This window comes from Oncorhynchus nerka, linkage group LG18, assembly GCF_034236695.1.
Source record: "Oncorhynchus nerka isolate Pitt River linkage group LG18, Oner_Uvic_2.0, whole genome shotgun sequence".
NCBI lineage: Eukaryota > Metazoa > Chordata > Actinopteri > Salmoniformes > Salmonidae > Oncorhynchus > Oncorhynchus nerka.
In genome coordinates, this window is record NC_088413.1 from 24,773,801 (window position 1) to 24,790,442 (window position 16,642).

General features: G+C 44.7%; 1 protein-coding gene across 5 annotated transcripts in view; it reads right to left on the reverse strand.

Moving 5' to 3' along the window:
- Positions 1-16,642, reverse strand: part of coro2aa (coronin 2Aa) — a 56,430-nt gene that overhangs the window by 8,707 nt on the left and 31,081 nt on the right. For all 5 annotated transcript variants that reach the window (XM_065003853.1, XM_065003851.1, XM_065003854.1 and 2 more), the window contains exons 3-7: positions 14,963-15,079; positions 14,348-14,497; positions 8,487-8,666; positions 7,695-7,811; positions 6,172-6,276 (exon numbers count right to left, since the gene is read on the reverse strand). In XM_065003853.1, the coding sequence (XP_064859925.1) occupies positions 6,172-6,276; positions 7,695-7,811; positions 8,487-8,666; positions 14,348-14,497; positions 14,963-15,079 (669 nt within the window). The remainder of the gene's footprint in view (positions 1-6,171; positions 6,277-7,694; positions 7,812-8,486; positions 8,667-14,347; positions 14,498-14,962; positions 15,080-16,642) is intronic.

A 16,642-nucleotide genomic window follows, 5' to 3' on the forward strand; every position in this document is an offset into this window, starting at 1 on the left:
TAATTAAAATACAGTACCCTGTGTATGTAAAGAATGATAAGGCAAGAAAAGATTACAAAATGAAGCTCCTTATGGAAAATCAAGAGACACTTTTTGCTGACTATTACAAAAATGGGAACATCAGCAACCTTATCTTCCACACAAACCATCCCCTGGCATGGCACAGTGCTATATTAGCACACTACCCCTTTGTTATGAGAAGATTGTACTCCTTATGGCCTCAAATGGGAAATATATAGAAGAAAAAAATCTTTTTCCCAAACACAGTGTGTCTAAACTCTGGTGTCCAGCGCGCCCTAGACCTTCTATCTGAGGACCAACTAGGCTCACCCAGCCACATGATAATACACACAGGCACAACGACCTGAGAGCACAGCAGGAAAGGGTGGCCACAGCACTGAAGGGAGTGATTGAAAAGGCTTCTTCTACTTTCCCCAACGCACAAGTGGTTATCTCCACCCTGCTACCACGAAAAGACTTCCACCCTGCCACAATACAGCGGGTAAACGCAAGTATTTCCCGTGACTGTGCCTCAAAACCAAATGTTTTCCTGGCCCACCACTCCACCCTGGACTTGAACAGCCTCTATGACCAGGTCCACCTCTACAAGGCAGCAGTGTCCACCTTTGCCCGGACTCTAAAGGACATCGCTCTCAAACGTATCCCCAACACTTCACACAGGAGCAACAGATCAATAGACATCCCACCCAGACCAGCGAGACACCCTCCAAGACCTGCAGGACCCCCCTGGACCCACGCCAAGAGGACTTACATCCAGACCACAGCACCCCCAGACACATCCACACCCCAGCCCCAACCAATCAACACCCCCACGTCAACCATGCCCACACCCCATTTAGGCCCCCTCAGATCAGGCCTATGCCACTCCTGCCCACCCCATGCCCCCCACTCCCGCAAAGAGGGCCTCAACATGGAAGTCACACATAAGCCCAGGTAGTGAGCGGGCAAACAGGCCCAACCCCCACTCTTACACTTGCCCAAGCCAATGGCATGTACCAGATGCTCAGCAGGCTCTGCTCACACTTACTGGCCTGAGGCCAAACCACGACCAACAACATTGGACACTTTATGGAACAAAAAGCCTTCACTATATCATCCTGGAATATCCAAGGCCTGAGGTCATCTGCCTTTGGCCTAAAGAGCAGGAACCCGGACTTCACCAAAGAAATCGGTAATACAGACATTGTCATCCTGCAAGAAACCTGTTATAGAGGAGATGGACCCACTGGTTTCCCTCTAGGTTACAGAGAGCTGGTAGTCCCATCCACCAAACTACCAGGTGTGAAACAGGGAAGGGACTCAGGGGGTATGCTAATTTGGTACAGAGCAGACCTAACTCACTCCATTAAATTAATCAAAACATGAACATTTTACATTTGGCTAGAAATTCAAAAGGAAATGATCTTAACAGAAAAAAATGTCCTCCTGTGTGCTACCTATATCCCCCCACTATAATCCCTATACTTTAATGAAGACAGCTTATCCATCCTGGAGGGGGAAATCAATCATTTCCAGGCCCAGGGACATGTACTAGTCTGTGGCGACCTAAATGCCAGAACCGGACAAGAATCTGACACCCTCAGCACACAGGGGGACAAACACCTGCCTGCAGGTGACAGCATTCCCTCCCACATATGCCCCCCTAGGCACAACTATGACAACATAACCAACAAAACAGGTCACAACTCCTGCAGCTCTGTTGCACGCTGGGTATGTACATAGTCAATGGTAGGCTTCGAGGGGACTCCTATGGTAGGTACACCTATAGCTCATCTCTTGGAAGTAGTACTGTAGACTACTTTATCACTGACCTCAACCCAGAGTCTCTCAGAGCGTTCACAGTCAGCCTACTGACACCCCTTGCAGCTGTACATAGTCTATCGGTAAATAGGACACCCAATTTCACCTACCTCATCCCCATACTGCTTTTATTTATTTAATTTTCTGCTCTTTTACACACCAATATCTCTACCTGTACATGACCATCTGATCATTTATCACTCCAGTGTTAATCTGCAAAATTGTAATTATTCGCCTACCTCCTCATGCCTTTTGCACACAATGTATATAGACTCTCTTTTTCTACTGTTTTATTGACTTGTTAATTGTTTACTCCATGTGTAACTCTGTGTTGTCTGTTCACACTGCTATGCTTTATCTTGGCCAGGTCGCAGTTGCAAATGAGAACTTGTTCTCAACTAGCCTACCTGGTTAAATAAAGGTGAAATAAAAAAATAAAAAAATCAGAACACAGCAAAATCAGTCTACTTGAACAGAGCAATACTCAATCATGAGGCATCAAAGCCAAAGGAACTGAGTAACATTAAGAAATGCTATAGATGGAAGGAATGCAGTTTGGAAACCTACCAAAAAATAATTAAGCAACAACAAATTCAATCCCTTCTAGACAATTTCCTGGACAAAAGGTTTCATTGTAATAGTGAAGGTGTAAACTTGGCAGTAGAAAATCTTAACAGTATACTTGACCTCTCAGCTTCCCTATCAAATCTAAAAATCTCAAATAGAAAACCGAAGAAAATGAACAACAATGACAAACGGTTTGATGAAGAATGCAAAAATCTAAGAAAGAAATTGAGAAACCTGTCCAACCAAAAACATAGAGACCCGGAAAACTTGAGTCTACGCCTTCACTATGATGAATCACTAAAACAATACAGAAATACACTACGGAAAAAGAAGGAACAGCATGTCAGAAATCAGCTCAGTGTAATTGAAGAATCCATAGACTAACCACTTCTGTGAAAATTGGAAAACACTAAACAAACAACAACACGAAGAATTATCTATCCAAAATGGAGATGTATGGGTAAACCACTTCTCCAATCTTTTTGGCTCTACAACAAAGAATAAAGAGCAAAAACATATACATGATCAAATACAAATCTTAGAATCAACTATTAAAGACTACCAGAACCCACTGGATTCTCCAATTACCTTGACAAAATAAAAACCCTCCAACCCAAAAAGGCCTGTGGTGTTGATGGTATCCTTAATTAAATTATCAAATATACAGACAACAAATTCCAATTGGCTATACTAAAACTCTTTAACATCAACCTTAGCTCCCGCATCTTCCCCAATATTTGGAACCAAGGACTGATCACCCCAATCCACAAAAGTGGAGACAAATTTGACCCCAATAACTGCCGTGGAATATGCGTCAACAGTAACCTTGGGAAAATCCTCTGCATTATCATTAACAGTAGACTTGTACATTTCCTCAATGAAAACAATGTACTGAGCAAATGTCAAATTGGCTTTTTACCAAATTACCGTAAAACAGACCATTCACCCTGCACCCTAATTGACAACCAAACAAACCAAAACAAAGGCAAAGTCTTCTCATGCTTTGTTGATTTCAAAAAAGCCTTCGACTCAATTTGGCATGAGGGTTTGCTATACAAATGGATGGAAAGTGGTGTTGGGGGTAAAACATACAACATTATAAAATCCATGTACACAAACAACAAGTGTGTGGTTAAAATTGGCAAAAAACACACACATTTCTTCACACAGGGTCGTGGGGTGAGACAGGGATGCAGCTTAAGCCCCACCCTCTTCAACATATATATCAATGAATTGGCACGGGCACTAGAAAAGTCTGCAGCACACGGCCTCACCCTACTAGAATCCGAAGTCAAATGTCTATTGTTTGCTGATGATCTGGTGCTTCTGTCACCAACCAAGGAGGGCCAACAGCAGCACCTAGATCTTCTGCACAGATTCTGTCAGACCTGGGCCATGACAGTAAATCTCAGTAAGACCAAAATAATGGTGTTCCAAAAAAGGTTCAGTCGCCAGGACCACAAATACAAATTCCATCTAGACATTGTTGCCCTAGAGCACACAAAAAACTATACATACCTTGGCCTAAACATCAGCGCCACAGGTAACTTCCACAAAGCTGTGAACGATCTGAGAGACAAGGCAAGAAGGGCATTCTATGCCATCAAAAGGAACATACATTTCAACATACCAATTAGGATCTGGCTAAAAATACTTGAATCAGTCATAGAGCCCATTGCCCTTTATGGTTGTGAGGTCTGGGGTCCGTTCACCAACCAAGACATCACAAAATGGGACAAACACCAAATTGAGACTCTGCATGCAGAATTCTGCAAAAATATCCTCCGTGTACAACGTAGAACACCAAATAATGCAAGCAGAGCAGAATTAGGCCGATACCGACTAATTATCAAAATCCAGAAAAGAGCTGTTAAATTCTACAACTATCTAAAAGGAAGCGATTCCCAAACCTTCCATAACAAAGCCATCACCTACAGAGAGATGAACCTGGAGAAGTGTCCCCCAAGCAAGCTGGTCCAAACACACCCCACAGAGCCCCAGGACAGCAGCACAATTAGACCCAACCAAATCACGAGAAAACAAAAAGATAATTACTTGACACATTGGAAAGAATTAACAAAAAAACAGAGCAAACTAGAATGCTATTTGGCCCTAAACAGAGAGTACACAGTGGGAGAATACCTGACCACTGTAACTGACCCAAACTTAAGGAAAGCTTTGACTATGTACAGACTTAGTGAGCATAGCCTTGCTATTGAGAAAGGCCACCGTAGACAGACATGGATCTCAAGAGAAGACAGGCTATGTGCACACTGCCCAAATATGAGGTGGAAACTGAGCTGCACTTCCTAACCTCCTGCCCAATATATGACCATATTAGAGAGACATATTTCCCTCAGATTACACAGGTCCACAAAGAATTTGAAAACAAATCCAATTTTGATAAACTCCCATATCTACTGGGTGAAATTCCACAGTGTGCCATCACAGCAGCAAGATTTGTGACCTGTTGCCACAAGAAAAGGGCAACCAGTGAAGAACAAACACCATTGTAAATACAACCCATATTTATGCCTATTTATTTCCCTTGTGTACTTTAACCATTTGTACATTGTTACAACACTGTATATATATACATATATATATATATATATATATATATATATATATATAATATGACATTTGCAATGTCTTTATTGTTTTGAAACTTCTGTATGTGTAATGTTTACTGTTCATTTTTATTGTTTATTTCACTTTTATATATTATCTACCTCATTTGCTTTGGCAATGTTAACACATGTTTCCCATGCCAATAAAGCCCGTTGAATTGAATTGAGATGGAGAGAGATACAGAGAGAAAGAGATGGGGAGAGAAAGAGACAGAGACAGAGAGAAAGATATGGGGAGAGAGAGATGGAGAGAGACATAGAGAGAAAGAGATGGGGAGAGAGAGAGACATAGAGAGAGAGAGAGAGAGAGAGAGAGAGAGAGAGAGAGAGAGAGAGAGAGAGAGAGAAAGAGATGGGGGAGAGAGAGAGATGGAAAGAGAGAGAGAGATGGAAAGAGATGGGGAGAGAGAGAGACAGAGACAGAGAGAGATGGAGAGACAGAGAAAGAGATGGGGAAAGAGCGAGAGAGAGATATGGAGAGAGACAGAGAGAAAGAGTTGAGGAGAGAGAGACAGAGAGAGAGAGATGGAGAGAGAGACAGAGAGAAAGATGGGGAGAGAGAGAGAGCGAGAGAGACAGAGAGAGAGAGAGATGGAAAGAGATGCAGAGAGAGAGGGAGAGAGAGACAGAGAGAGATGGAGAGAGAGACAGAGAGAAAGAGATGGGGAAAGAGAGAGAGAGAGCGAGAGAGAGAGAGAGAGAGAAAGAGATGGAAAGAGAGAGGGAGGTAGAGAGAGAGAGAGGGAGAGAGAGACAGAGAGAAAGATGGGGAGAGACAGAGAGAAAGATGGGGAGGGAGAGAGAGAGAGAGAGAGAGAGAGAGAGAGAGAGAGAGAGAGAGAGAGAGAAAGAGATGTAAAGAGAGAGGGAGGTAGAGAGAGAGGGAGGTAGAGAGAGAGACAGAGAGAAAGGGAGAGAGAGAGACAGAGAGAGGGAGAGACAGAGAGAGAGGGGGAGAGAGAGACAGAGAGGGAGGTAGAGAGAGAGACAGGGAGAAAGAGAGAGAGACACCTGTCAAACATGTAGGCATGTTTGTGTGTGTGTGCTCTTGTTCTTCAAGGGTCAACCATTTAAAATGTAGTAGAATTCATTCAACCAGAAGACCTTGATGGGAATGTGTTGTGTCTCAACCAGCCATGTACCAGAGACCCACCTTCCCTGCTATGTAAAGCATGTGTGTGTCTGGGTCGTAGAAAGGGAAGAGCACCCCAGACGAACCATCTAGGTCCTCCTGTAACAAAGGCACATCTAGGTCCTCCTGTAGATGCACACACACACACACACACACACACACACACACACACACACACGATTACTTAATCAAGGCAAGAACACCTTATAACTTCAATAAGAATGGAGGTTTCATTAAAGTGGAGGTAACATGAACATGTCTCCCAGTACAGAATTAAAAAGATTGACTGTTTAAAACCCCCTAATCCGTGTTGCAGTCATAATCTCCCTGCCCCCTCAGATACACACACACACCAACATACAGTGGTTGTTTTCAAATAAAATACTGGTTGTTGTGCAACAAACACATGCAGGGAGGAATCAGATGATAAATGACATAACCAATACAGATACTATTTGTGTTTGGGGATTTTGCATGAAAGCATCCCGCAGGATTTCTATTTTGAGATACACCCATGTGGCACCAGAGGGAGCCGTTGTTTGATCACAATAAGATGAAGTCAACACTAATTTACACTGATCTAAGGTCAGTTTTGAGCTGTTCCTAGCACGGTTCCTCAGGGTCAGCCTCTACCAAAGTACGATGAAGTTGCTCCTACACACTGCTCTAAGGTCAGTTTTACATATCCTTAATGGTTGATATCAGCGATTGTGGGTGAGACAGCAAATCCTAGCAGTGTGGTTGTGCCTGGTCTCAGAGGGCCATCTGTCAACATGTAAACTGACCCTAGATCTGTGCCTAAGGGCAGCCTCTATCAGTAGTGTGGTTGTGTACCTGGTCCCAGAGGGCCATCTGTCATCATGTAAACTGACCCTAGATCTGTGCCTAAGAGCAGCCTCTATCAGTAGTTTGGTTGTGTACCTGGTCCCAGAGGGCCATCTGTCAACATGTAAACTGACCCTAGATCTGTGCCTAAGGGCAGCCTCTATCAGTAGTGTGGTTGTGTACCTGGTCCCAGAGGGCCATCTGTCAACATGTAAACTGACCCTAGATCTGTGCCTAAGGGCAGCCTCTATCAGTAGTGTGGTTGTGTACCTGGTCCCAGAGGGCCATCTGTCAACATGTAAACTGACCCTAGATCTGTGCCTAAGGGCAGCCTTTATCAGTAGTGTGGTTGTGGGTTGTGTACCTGGTCCCAGAGGGCCATCTGTCAACATGTAAACTGACCCTAGATCTGTGCCTAAGGGCAGCCTCTATCAGTAGTGTGGTTGTGTACCTGGTCCCAGAGGGCCATCTGTCAACATGTAAACTGACCCTAGATCTGTGCCTAAGGGCAGCCTCTATCAGTAGTGTGGTTGTGGGTTGTGTACCTGGTCCCAGAGGGCCATCTGTCAACATGTAAACTGACCCTAGATCTGTGCCTAAGGGCAGCCTCTATCAGTAGTGTGGTTGTGTACCTGGTCCCAGAGGGCCATCTGTCAACATGTAAACTGACCCTAGATCTGTGCCTAAGGGCAGCCTCTATCAGTAGTGTGGTTGTGTACCTGGTCCCAGAGGGCCATCTGTCTGTGGTTCCAGCGGGAGCTGCCGGTGGACAGCAGCATCTTGAGGTTCCCCAGGAACAGCACCTTGCTGGCTTTGTGGTTCTTACAGTTGGCCTCCTGAAAAACACAGCAGGAACAAAACAAATCAAAAAACTAAAAAGGTCTATGACAAGAGGTTTATTTCTAAATGTTTTATTGAGTCTATATGTAACCAGATTGGTCAGAGATGAAATGATGATTTGAAGCAGTGCCCCGGTCAGGAAGAAACATGGTGGATAGATAACCCTACAGAGTTGTTTTAACTAACGTATTCACATTGCATCACAGAGATGTTATGGGTGTCATGCTCCTGGGGTTGCAGTAGTTTCAGAAGTAAACAGTCTATTGGCGTCTGTATAAACATGCTATTTTAAACGTCAGCACATCGTGTCTGCACAAATAGGTCTTTGCAACATCACTGTGTCACTATCTGCACATTGCCACGTCAGCTGGTTTGAGGGGCGGAGAGGAGAGTGAGAACAGAGAGAACATGAGTCATGGGGTGGCTGGGTGGGTGCAGATCCCAGGGGTCTATGGGGCGGCCGATGGGGAGGTGTCAGTTTTGGCTGTGTGGTGCTGGAGGGGCGTGGAAGGGCACAGGACAAGGAGAGAAGGAGAATCCTAAGCACCGTGTTGATATAAATAGTAATTATATCACTGTTACCGAGGACAATAGCATTACGACAAAAAAATGTAATCCTTGAATACAACTACAGACAAACACACAAACCCAGCAGCCTCACCCGTACAGACCTGTAGCAGGTTCCCAGTGCGTGGCTCTAGAACCCTGATCTTCTTGTCCTTGCAGGACGTGGCCAGCCTGCTGCCATCGGTATTGAAGGACATGGAGAGCACCACGTCAGTGTGGTGGCTGATGGTCCGCACCGGGTTCTTTATCACCGCCTCAGGGCTGTCCAGGTTCCAGATCATCACCTGGGGAAGGACACACACACGCATGTTATGAAATCAGATACTGAAAGTACAAACAGATTGACAAAGGATTTTCAATTCTGTAACTCGACAGGCGAGCAGGGTGTGTGTGTGGGGTCCAGGGTGGCGCAGCAGTCTAAGGCACTGCATCTCAATGCAGAACCTCCAGCCATGATTGGGAGTCCCATGGCCAATTGGACCAGCCAGGTTGGGGTTTCTCCTGAGTTGTTCCGATGCCCAGTTAAAGGTAAAATATGTGTGTTTTAGTTGGTTTCCACCTAGGGCTGTGGCGGTCATGAAATTTTGTCAGTCCGGTGGCAGTGTCCAGTAATTGACCGCTAATTAACATAAACACAGATCTCCTGTCTTACAACCGCCTACAAGCCACTGATGACATCTACATTTTAAAAAGTCTAGTCTGCCTACACCATCACAATAAACCCATTATTTATTTTCTCTAAAGGTCTATTTCAGAAGGACAGATAAGCATACTCTGAGTTGTCCTTATGTTAGGCCCTGATCTGCTATGTGCCCAGCTACACAGCAGGAATATGGTGGCAGCAGAAAACAATTCCATTTTCTCCAAGTGATTTGAGGAGCCTTCTGTGTTGAGAAGTTGACAAAGCAGGGACTCCTGTATGCTTCCATTTTGGGATATATGTTTAGATGCCCAGTCGATGATTTAAGTCACATGGCATCCAGTCCAGCTCCACTTGATAATGGTCAGAGTCTTCTTCTGCTGTTGGCCGATGCCCAGTCCAGGCACGGCGTCCAGTCCAGCTCCAATTCTAAGGTGGTCAGAGCCTTTTTCATGCCCATGAAGACCGAACAGTGCCCATGTCAATCTACTATCCCCCATAGTACACAGCTGACCTATTCTAATCCAGTCCAGTTGTGGGAGCGATCCCAAATTAATCCAGGCCTGATCAGATGAAAACATTTAGTCTTCTTCCCCTGAGCCGATGCCCAGTCCAGGCATGCTTTTATTATAAAGGTGCGTCCAGTCCAGCTCCAAGGTCTATGGGAGCTTCTGAGTGGTGCCCAGTCCAGGCATAGGCCTATGGGGGCTACGTGATACAAAGTCTGAGCCTATGCCCAGTCAAGCACGGCGTCCAGTCCAGCTCCAAGGTCAGAGTCTTCTGAGCCTGCGTTGGTGCCCAGTCCAGGCACAGCGTCCAGTACAAACCTTATCAAAACCCTCCATTAGACCTATGGGAGGCCATGAGGTGTGGTCAGAGTCTTACATGCGGTGTGATACAAACATTGTAGACCAGGCTACATGAGGTGTGATACAAACCTCCAAAACAGCTGTCTAGCGATACAAACCTTGCCCAGTCCAGGTGTGATACAAAGCACGGCCAGTACAAACCCATATAGGCCAAGGCGGGTCTTCCCTGAGCCGTTGGTGCCCAGTCCAGGCACGGCGTCCAGTCCAGCTCAAGCTCAGAGTGTTCTTTCTGCCTTGCCCTGCAGCTCGGCCATGAGGTGTGCCAAACCTTATCAAAACAGCCTATGGGCTCGGCTCCGGGGCCTTCCAGCTCCAAGGTCAGAGTCTAAGTCTGCCGTTGGTGCCCAGTCCAGGCACAGGATACAAACCTTATCAAAACATATAGGTCTGGGCAGTACCACCTCCAGGTCTTGGGGGATGAGGTGTGCCTTATCAAAACCTAGACCTATGGGCCTGATGCCAGTCTATGGGCTAGGCTACATGAGGTGTGATACACCTTATCAAAACATATAGGTCTATGGGCTCGGCTACATGAGGTGTGTGGCCAGGCCAGTGTGATACAAACCTTATCAAAACACAGTCTATGGGCCAGGCTACATGGGCAGGCTACAGCCCGGGTCCATGCTGGCTATCGGCTTTTGGATTCATCAAAACATAGGATGGCTAGGCTACATGAGGTGTGATACAAACCTTATCAAAACATATAGACCTAAGCCAGGCTACATGAGGTGTGATACAAACCTGGAGCCTATGGGCCAGGCTACATGTGGTGTTACAAACCTTATCAAAACATATAGGTCTATGGGCTAGGCTACATGAGGTGTGATACTAACCTTATCAAAACATATAGGTCTATGGGCCAGGCTACATGAGGTGTGCGACTAGGATTTCAAAATGTTGCAAAAAAAAGCTTGTGCTGTTTCTTGCCTTTACGCTGGGCATCATTGACTAGGCTAATATTGTCACCCCCAACTATTGATTTAATCTTGTCTTTACCCTAATCTATGCCTTAAATAGCGAATTTGTTCATTTTTTAGGCTATACTCCTGTTTAAAGAGAAGCAATGTGCCTAGGAAAGTTGAGAAATAAATATAGTAGGTGTCACATCCTGACCATAGAAAACCTTTATTTTCTATGGTGGTGTAGGTCAGGGTGTGACTGGGGGGTGTTCTAGTTTATTATTTCTATGTGTAGTCTAGTTTTTGTATTTCTATGTTGGCCTGGTATGGTTCCCAATCAGAAGTAGCTGTCTATCGTTGTCTCTGATTGGGAATCATATTTAGGCAGCCTTTTCCCACCTGTTGTTTGTGGGATCTTGTTTTTGTATTGTTGCTTTTGAGATCTACAAGGCTGTACGTTCGTTTGTTTGTTTCTCTTTATTGTTTTATTGCTGGTTCACATTTAAAATAAATATGATGAACCCAAATCACGCTGCGCCTTGGTCTACCCATTATGACGATCGTTACAGTAGACCTAGCCAATAGAAAGCTGATGGGATCCTCCTCTATTAAATAGAGGCCATCACTCTTGTTTTCTCACGCAATTGCATAGCCTATGGAAATGTTGTGCAACATAAGCTCATGGGCTCTCGTTAAGTGTTTGATTCGATTTTCGATTACATTTTCATTGATGTCTGAGTGATTAGACGGACAATAGAGTGCTTGAGTACCAGGCAGTTGTCAAGTTTGGTAGGCTTCTAATGACCATCAGCAGCATCAGAGCTTGGAGAAGCCTAATTACCATGACTAAAAAGGTCACATGGAATTTGACAGCCGTCATGACTCGTGATCGCCGGTGTGGTGTTAAAACGGTCACTGTAACAGCCCAATTTCCAACACATTTGACTTGCATTCTTATACTGTAAATTCCTACATGAGAGTCTAATATTCAAGTACTGAGGAGATCAACAGATTGCCAAGGAATCTTTAAAGGTCAACAAAGAGCAATGTTCATGTGAGGCAGATAGACAGTGATCGATTTGGGTTCCGGTCCAAGGCACTGCATCTCAGTTCTAGAGGCGTCACTACAGACCCTGGTTCGATTCCAGGCTGTATCATAACCAGGCGTGATAGGGAGTCCCATAGGGCGGCGCACAATTGGCCAAGAGTCGTTCGGGTTTGGCAGGGGTAGGCCGTCATTGTAAATAAGAATTTGTTCTTAACTGACTTGCCTAGTTAAATAAAGCTTAACTAAAATAAAAATTGTGATGCATACTGTTGCACTTTGCCAAGCAGATTAAGCTGCAGTAGAATGTGGTGACCCGTTTGGCTGCATTTCAACATTGATAGATTATTCCTGCCAAAGCTATTTCCAGGTTAGCTCTCACTATTCTGTATATGTGCGATATATTACATTGAGTGTGTCTGAGTATCTGTATGCAAGTGTGTGTGAGCAGGAGTAGCTGTGAGGGTATATGGGTCTGAGTGTGTGTGTGTGTGAGCAGGAGTAGCTGTGAGGGTATATGGGTCTGAGTGTGTGTGTGTGTGTGTGAGCAGGAGTAGCTGTGAGGGTATATGGGTCTGAGTGTGTGTGTGTGTGTGTGAGCAGGAGTAGCTGTGAGGGTATATGGGTCTGAGTGTGTGTGTGTGTGTGTGAGCAGGAGTAGCTGTGAGGGTATATGGGTCTGAGTGTGTGTGTGTGTGTGTGAGCAGGAGTAGCTGTGAGGGTATATGGGTCTGAGTGTGTGTGTGTGTGTGAGCAGGAGTAGCTGTGAGGGTATATGGGTCTGAGTGTGTGTGTGTGTGTGTGTGAGCAGGAGTAGCTGTGAGGGTATATGGGTCTGAGTGGGTGTGTGTGTGTGTGAGCAGGAGTAGCTGTGAGGGTATATGGGTCTGAGTGTGTGTGTGTGTGTGTGTGTGTGTGTGTGTGTGTGTGTGTGTGAGCAGGAGTAGCTGTGAGGGTATATGGGTCTGAGTGTGTGTGTGTGTGTGTGAACAGGAGTAGCTGTGAGGGTATATGGGTCTGAGTGTGTGTGTGTGTGTGTGAACAGGAGTAGCTGTGAGGGTATATGGGTCTGAGTGTGTGTGAACAGGAGTAGCTGTGAGGGTATATGGGTCTGAGTGTGTGTGTGTGTGTGTGTGAGCAGGAGTAGCTGTGAGGGTATATGGGTCTGAGTGTGTGTGTGTGTGTGTGTGTGAGCAGGAGTAGCTGTGAGGGTATATGGGTCTGAGTGTGTGTGTGTGTGTGTGTGAACAGGAGTAGCTGTGAGGGTATATGGGTCTGTGTGTGTGTGTCTGTGTGTGTGTGTGAACAGGAGTAGCTGTGAGGGTATATGGGTCTGTGTGTGTGTGTGTGTGTGTGTGTGTGTGTGTGTGTGTGTGACTTTACAATGATTCAAATGGATTTGTCATTTTTTGTCAACGATCTACACAAAATACTTGAATGTCAAAGTGGAAGAAAAATTCTAACATTTTATTTTATTAATGAAAAATAAAACACTAATATATTTTGATTCGACAAGTATTCAACCCCCAGAATCACTTTTGGCAGCGATTACAGCTGTGAGTCTTTCTGGGTAAGTCTCTAAGAGCTTTTCACACCTGGATCGTACAATATTTCCCTATTATTCTTTTTAAAACTCTTCAAGCTCTGTCAAGTTGGTTGTTAATCAATGCTAGACAGCCATTTTCAAGTCTTGCCATAGATTTTCAAGCCAATTCAAGTCAAAACTGTAACTAGGTCACTCAAGAACATTCAATGTTGTCTTAGTAAACTCCAGTGTATAGTTGGCCTTGCGTTTAGGTTATTGTCCTGCTGAAAGGTGTATTAGCTCTATCCCCTATTCTTTTTATCGAAACAAATTCCCTTGCCGATGACAAGCATACCCACAACATGCAGCCACCACTATGCTTGAAAGTATGAAGAGTGGTACTCAGTAATGTGTTGTCTTTGATTTTCTCCAAACATAATGCTTTAATTCAGAACAAAAAGTTAATTTCCTTGCCACATTTTTTGCAATATTACTTTAGTGCCTTATTGCAAACAGAATGCATGTTTTGGAATAGTTTTATTCTGTACAGGGTTCCTTCTTTTCACTCTGTCATTTAGGTTAGTGTTGTTGATCCATCCTTAGTTTTCTCTTATCACAGCCATTTAACTGGTTGAAATCTCTGAGCGGTTTCCTTCCTCTCCGTCAACTGAGTTAGGAAGGACACGTATCTTTGTAGTGATTGGGTGTATTGATACACCATCCAAAGTACCAATAGGTTCCCTTTTTTGCGAGGCATTGAAAAACCTCCCTGGTTTTTGAATACTTATTGAGGCAAGACATTTCAGACATTCCACTTTGACATTATGGGGTATTGTGTGTAGATCAGTGACACAAAATCTCCATTGAATCCATTTTAAATTCAGGCTGTAACACAATAAAATGTGAAAAAAGTCAAGGGGTGTGATACTTTCTGAAGACACTGTATACATGAGCTTGTGTATCTGAGGGTTAGTGTGTGTGTGTTACCTGGTAGTCATAGCCAGTGCTGAAGAGCACATTGTTGGCAGTAGGGTGCCACTCGATGAGGCCCACCCTGCGGCTGTGACCCTGCAGCTCCTTCCACGGCACCGTCAGGTTCTTCAGCACACCATGGGGAGGGATGTCCCATACCTTCACCTGTTAGAGCACCACACACACACACACAAATACCCCCCCATACACACACAAATACACACAGACAGACACACACACACAAATACACACAGACAGACAAACACACAGGCACACCCACGTGCAGACACACAAATACACATGCACACACAAGGACACACATAAAAAGTTACATACACACACTTCAAAGCTAACCATTGACTAGAGCCAACTCAGAGAGCCAAACTGAAAGGTGAGGAATTTGAGACTGACCAGCGGCTAATTCATAACACACAAAGAAGAGTTGTAAGTCTCAAACATGTTACAGGTGGTAGTACAGGTCAGGACTTCAGACAGCTATTACCTAGGCCCTCCAGTTATCTTTGACTTTTAAAAAGATGTTGCTCTAACCCCAGTTGGCTACTTAGTCAGTGGTATGAAATGAATGGAAAAGTGATTTTATGTGTGTGTGTGTGTGTGTACACTACTGACCGTGGAGTCCTCCGAGCAGGATGCTATACAGAAGTCGTTGAAGGGGTTCCATTTGATGTCCAGTACGTTACCTCTGTGGCCTGACACTTTGGGGTGAAGGGGGTCCACCTTCCCTGTCTGAATAACACAGACAGGGGGGGGGCAATAGAACATTACATCAGGCATCACACTCCTGCCCTGAAGTCAGTGTGTGTTTGCAAGATTCCTAGGAGCCATGGGGTCAGGAGAAAGTGGAGCTAGAGTCTGAGGTTTGATCTTATTCATCATTACTTCAGGTAGAAATGTGTAGGCAGGATACAGACATAAACATATAAGGACTAGGACTAAGGTAAACAGGGGAAATCGCAAGATAAAATGAATATTCATTACTCGAAGAAACCGGTCAACAAATATCCAGTATTCAAAGTCAGGGACAGAATTTGTCCAGGAAAACATGATGTAATCGGCAGACCAGCCTAGAAAGAACCAAGTCTGAGTCCTCTTTACAAGTCAGGACAGGCAGCCTACCTCAGCATACTGAATGACAACCTCACTACAGAGCTAACCAGCAAGTCTATGCAAGGCGGCATAGCAAGCCCTTCACCTACCTGAAGACAATTGAGCAATAGGCAATGGCAGCAAGGAATAGTTTACGAATAATTAACTTCAATACCCTACATGACGGCAAAGGTGGTACATAAAGAAGTAATTTAAGAAAGAGTGTAAAAACAGTTTTAAAAGCCAACCATATTGATGTGTTTTATTCATTAGATGTCTGTCAACTCAGACACTTCCTGAATAGATCTAGACATAATCTATCAAGATCAGCAACTTATGACAGAGGTGAGCATGTTGAGCAATGCTGGGGCGTGTTCACTATTCACCATTGTTTTAACACAACATGTCTCTATTACACAATCCTTATGGTCTCAATCTGATTTGCATCAGACAATTCAAGAAGTTTAAGAATGCAGTAATCCAGGCCTGTTTTAGCTCCCTTACTAATGAGCCTGAAAAGAACCACTCACAGGTGTGTTGTGACAGGTGACTGACACAACACACATACACACACTGCATGACATCATTGGTGTCCAGGAGGAGCATGGTGTGTGTGTGTGTAGGCAAGGTGTGTTTGGGATAGGGGGGTGAGCCCTGAAACTACACGAATGACTCAGTCTAAGAACATGCTGTCAGAGAGAGAGATGGGTCATACATGTATTAGATTATAGGGACCAAACGGTGTGTGTGTGCGTGTGTGTGTGTCGGGGTAGGGGAGGGCGTCACTGAGACAAGCCATAGTTTCAACTCCTTGCAACGGGTGGAGGGGGACATAGGTGAGTTATGTCATTCCTGAGTCCCTATGTAACTCCTGTCTGAGCCAAGAAGAGGAGTAGGATCAATTCAGAGAGAGAGAGAGAGAGAGAGAGAGACCCCTTCAAGAAGAAAGAGGGGGAAAAGAAGGGAGAAGACAGGAAAAAGGAAGAGGGAAAAGAGGGAGGAGCGGTGGATCGAGAGCCTTTCTGATGAATCACTGCAAGGTCTTTAATAAATGAAAGCCTGTAAATTCAGCTGGTGTTCAGGTGAACAGGTCTGGAGGTGCTATAGCCGTACAGGGAGTTGAAAGAGAAAGCCAAGTTCAGTGGAGAGATCAACACAATGCCTCCACTGATAAGAGGCTACACATAATAAGGACATCTTTGT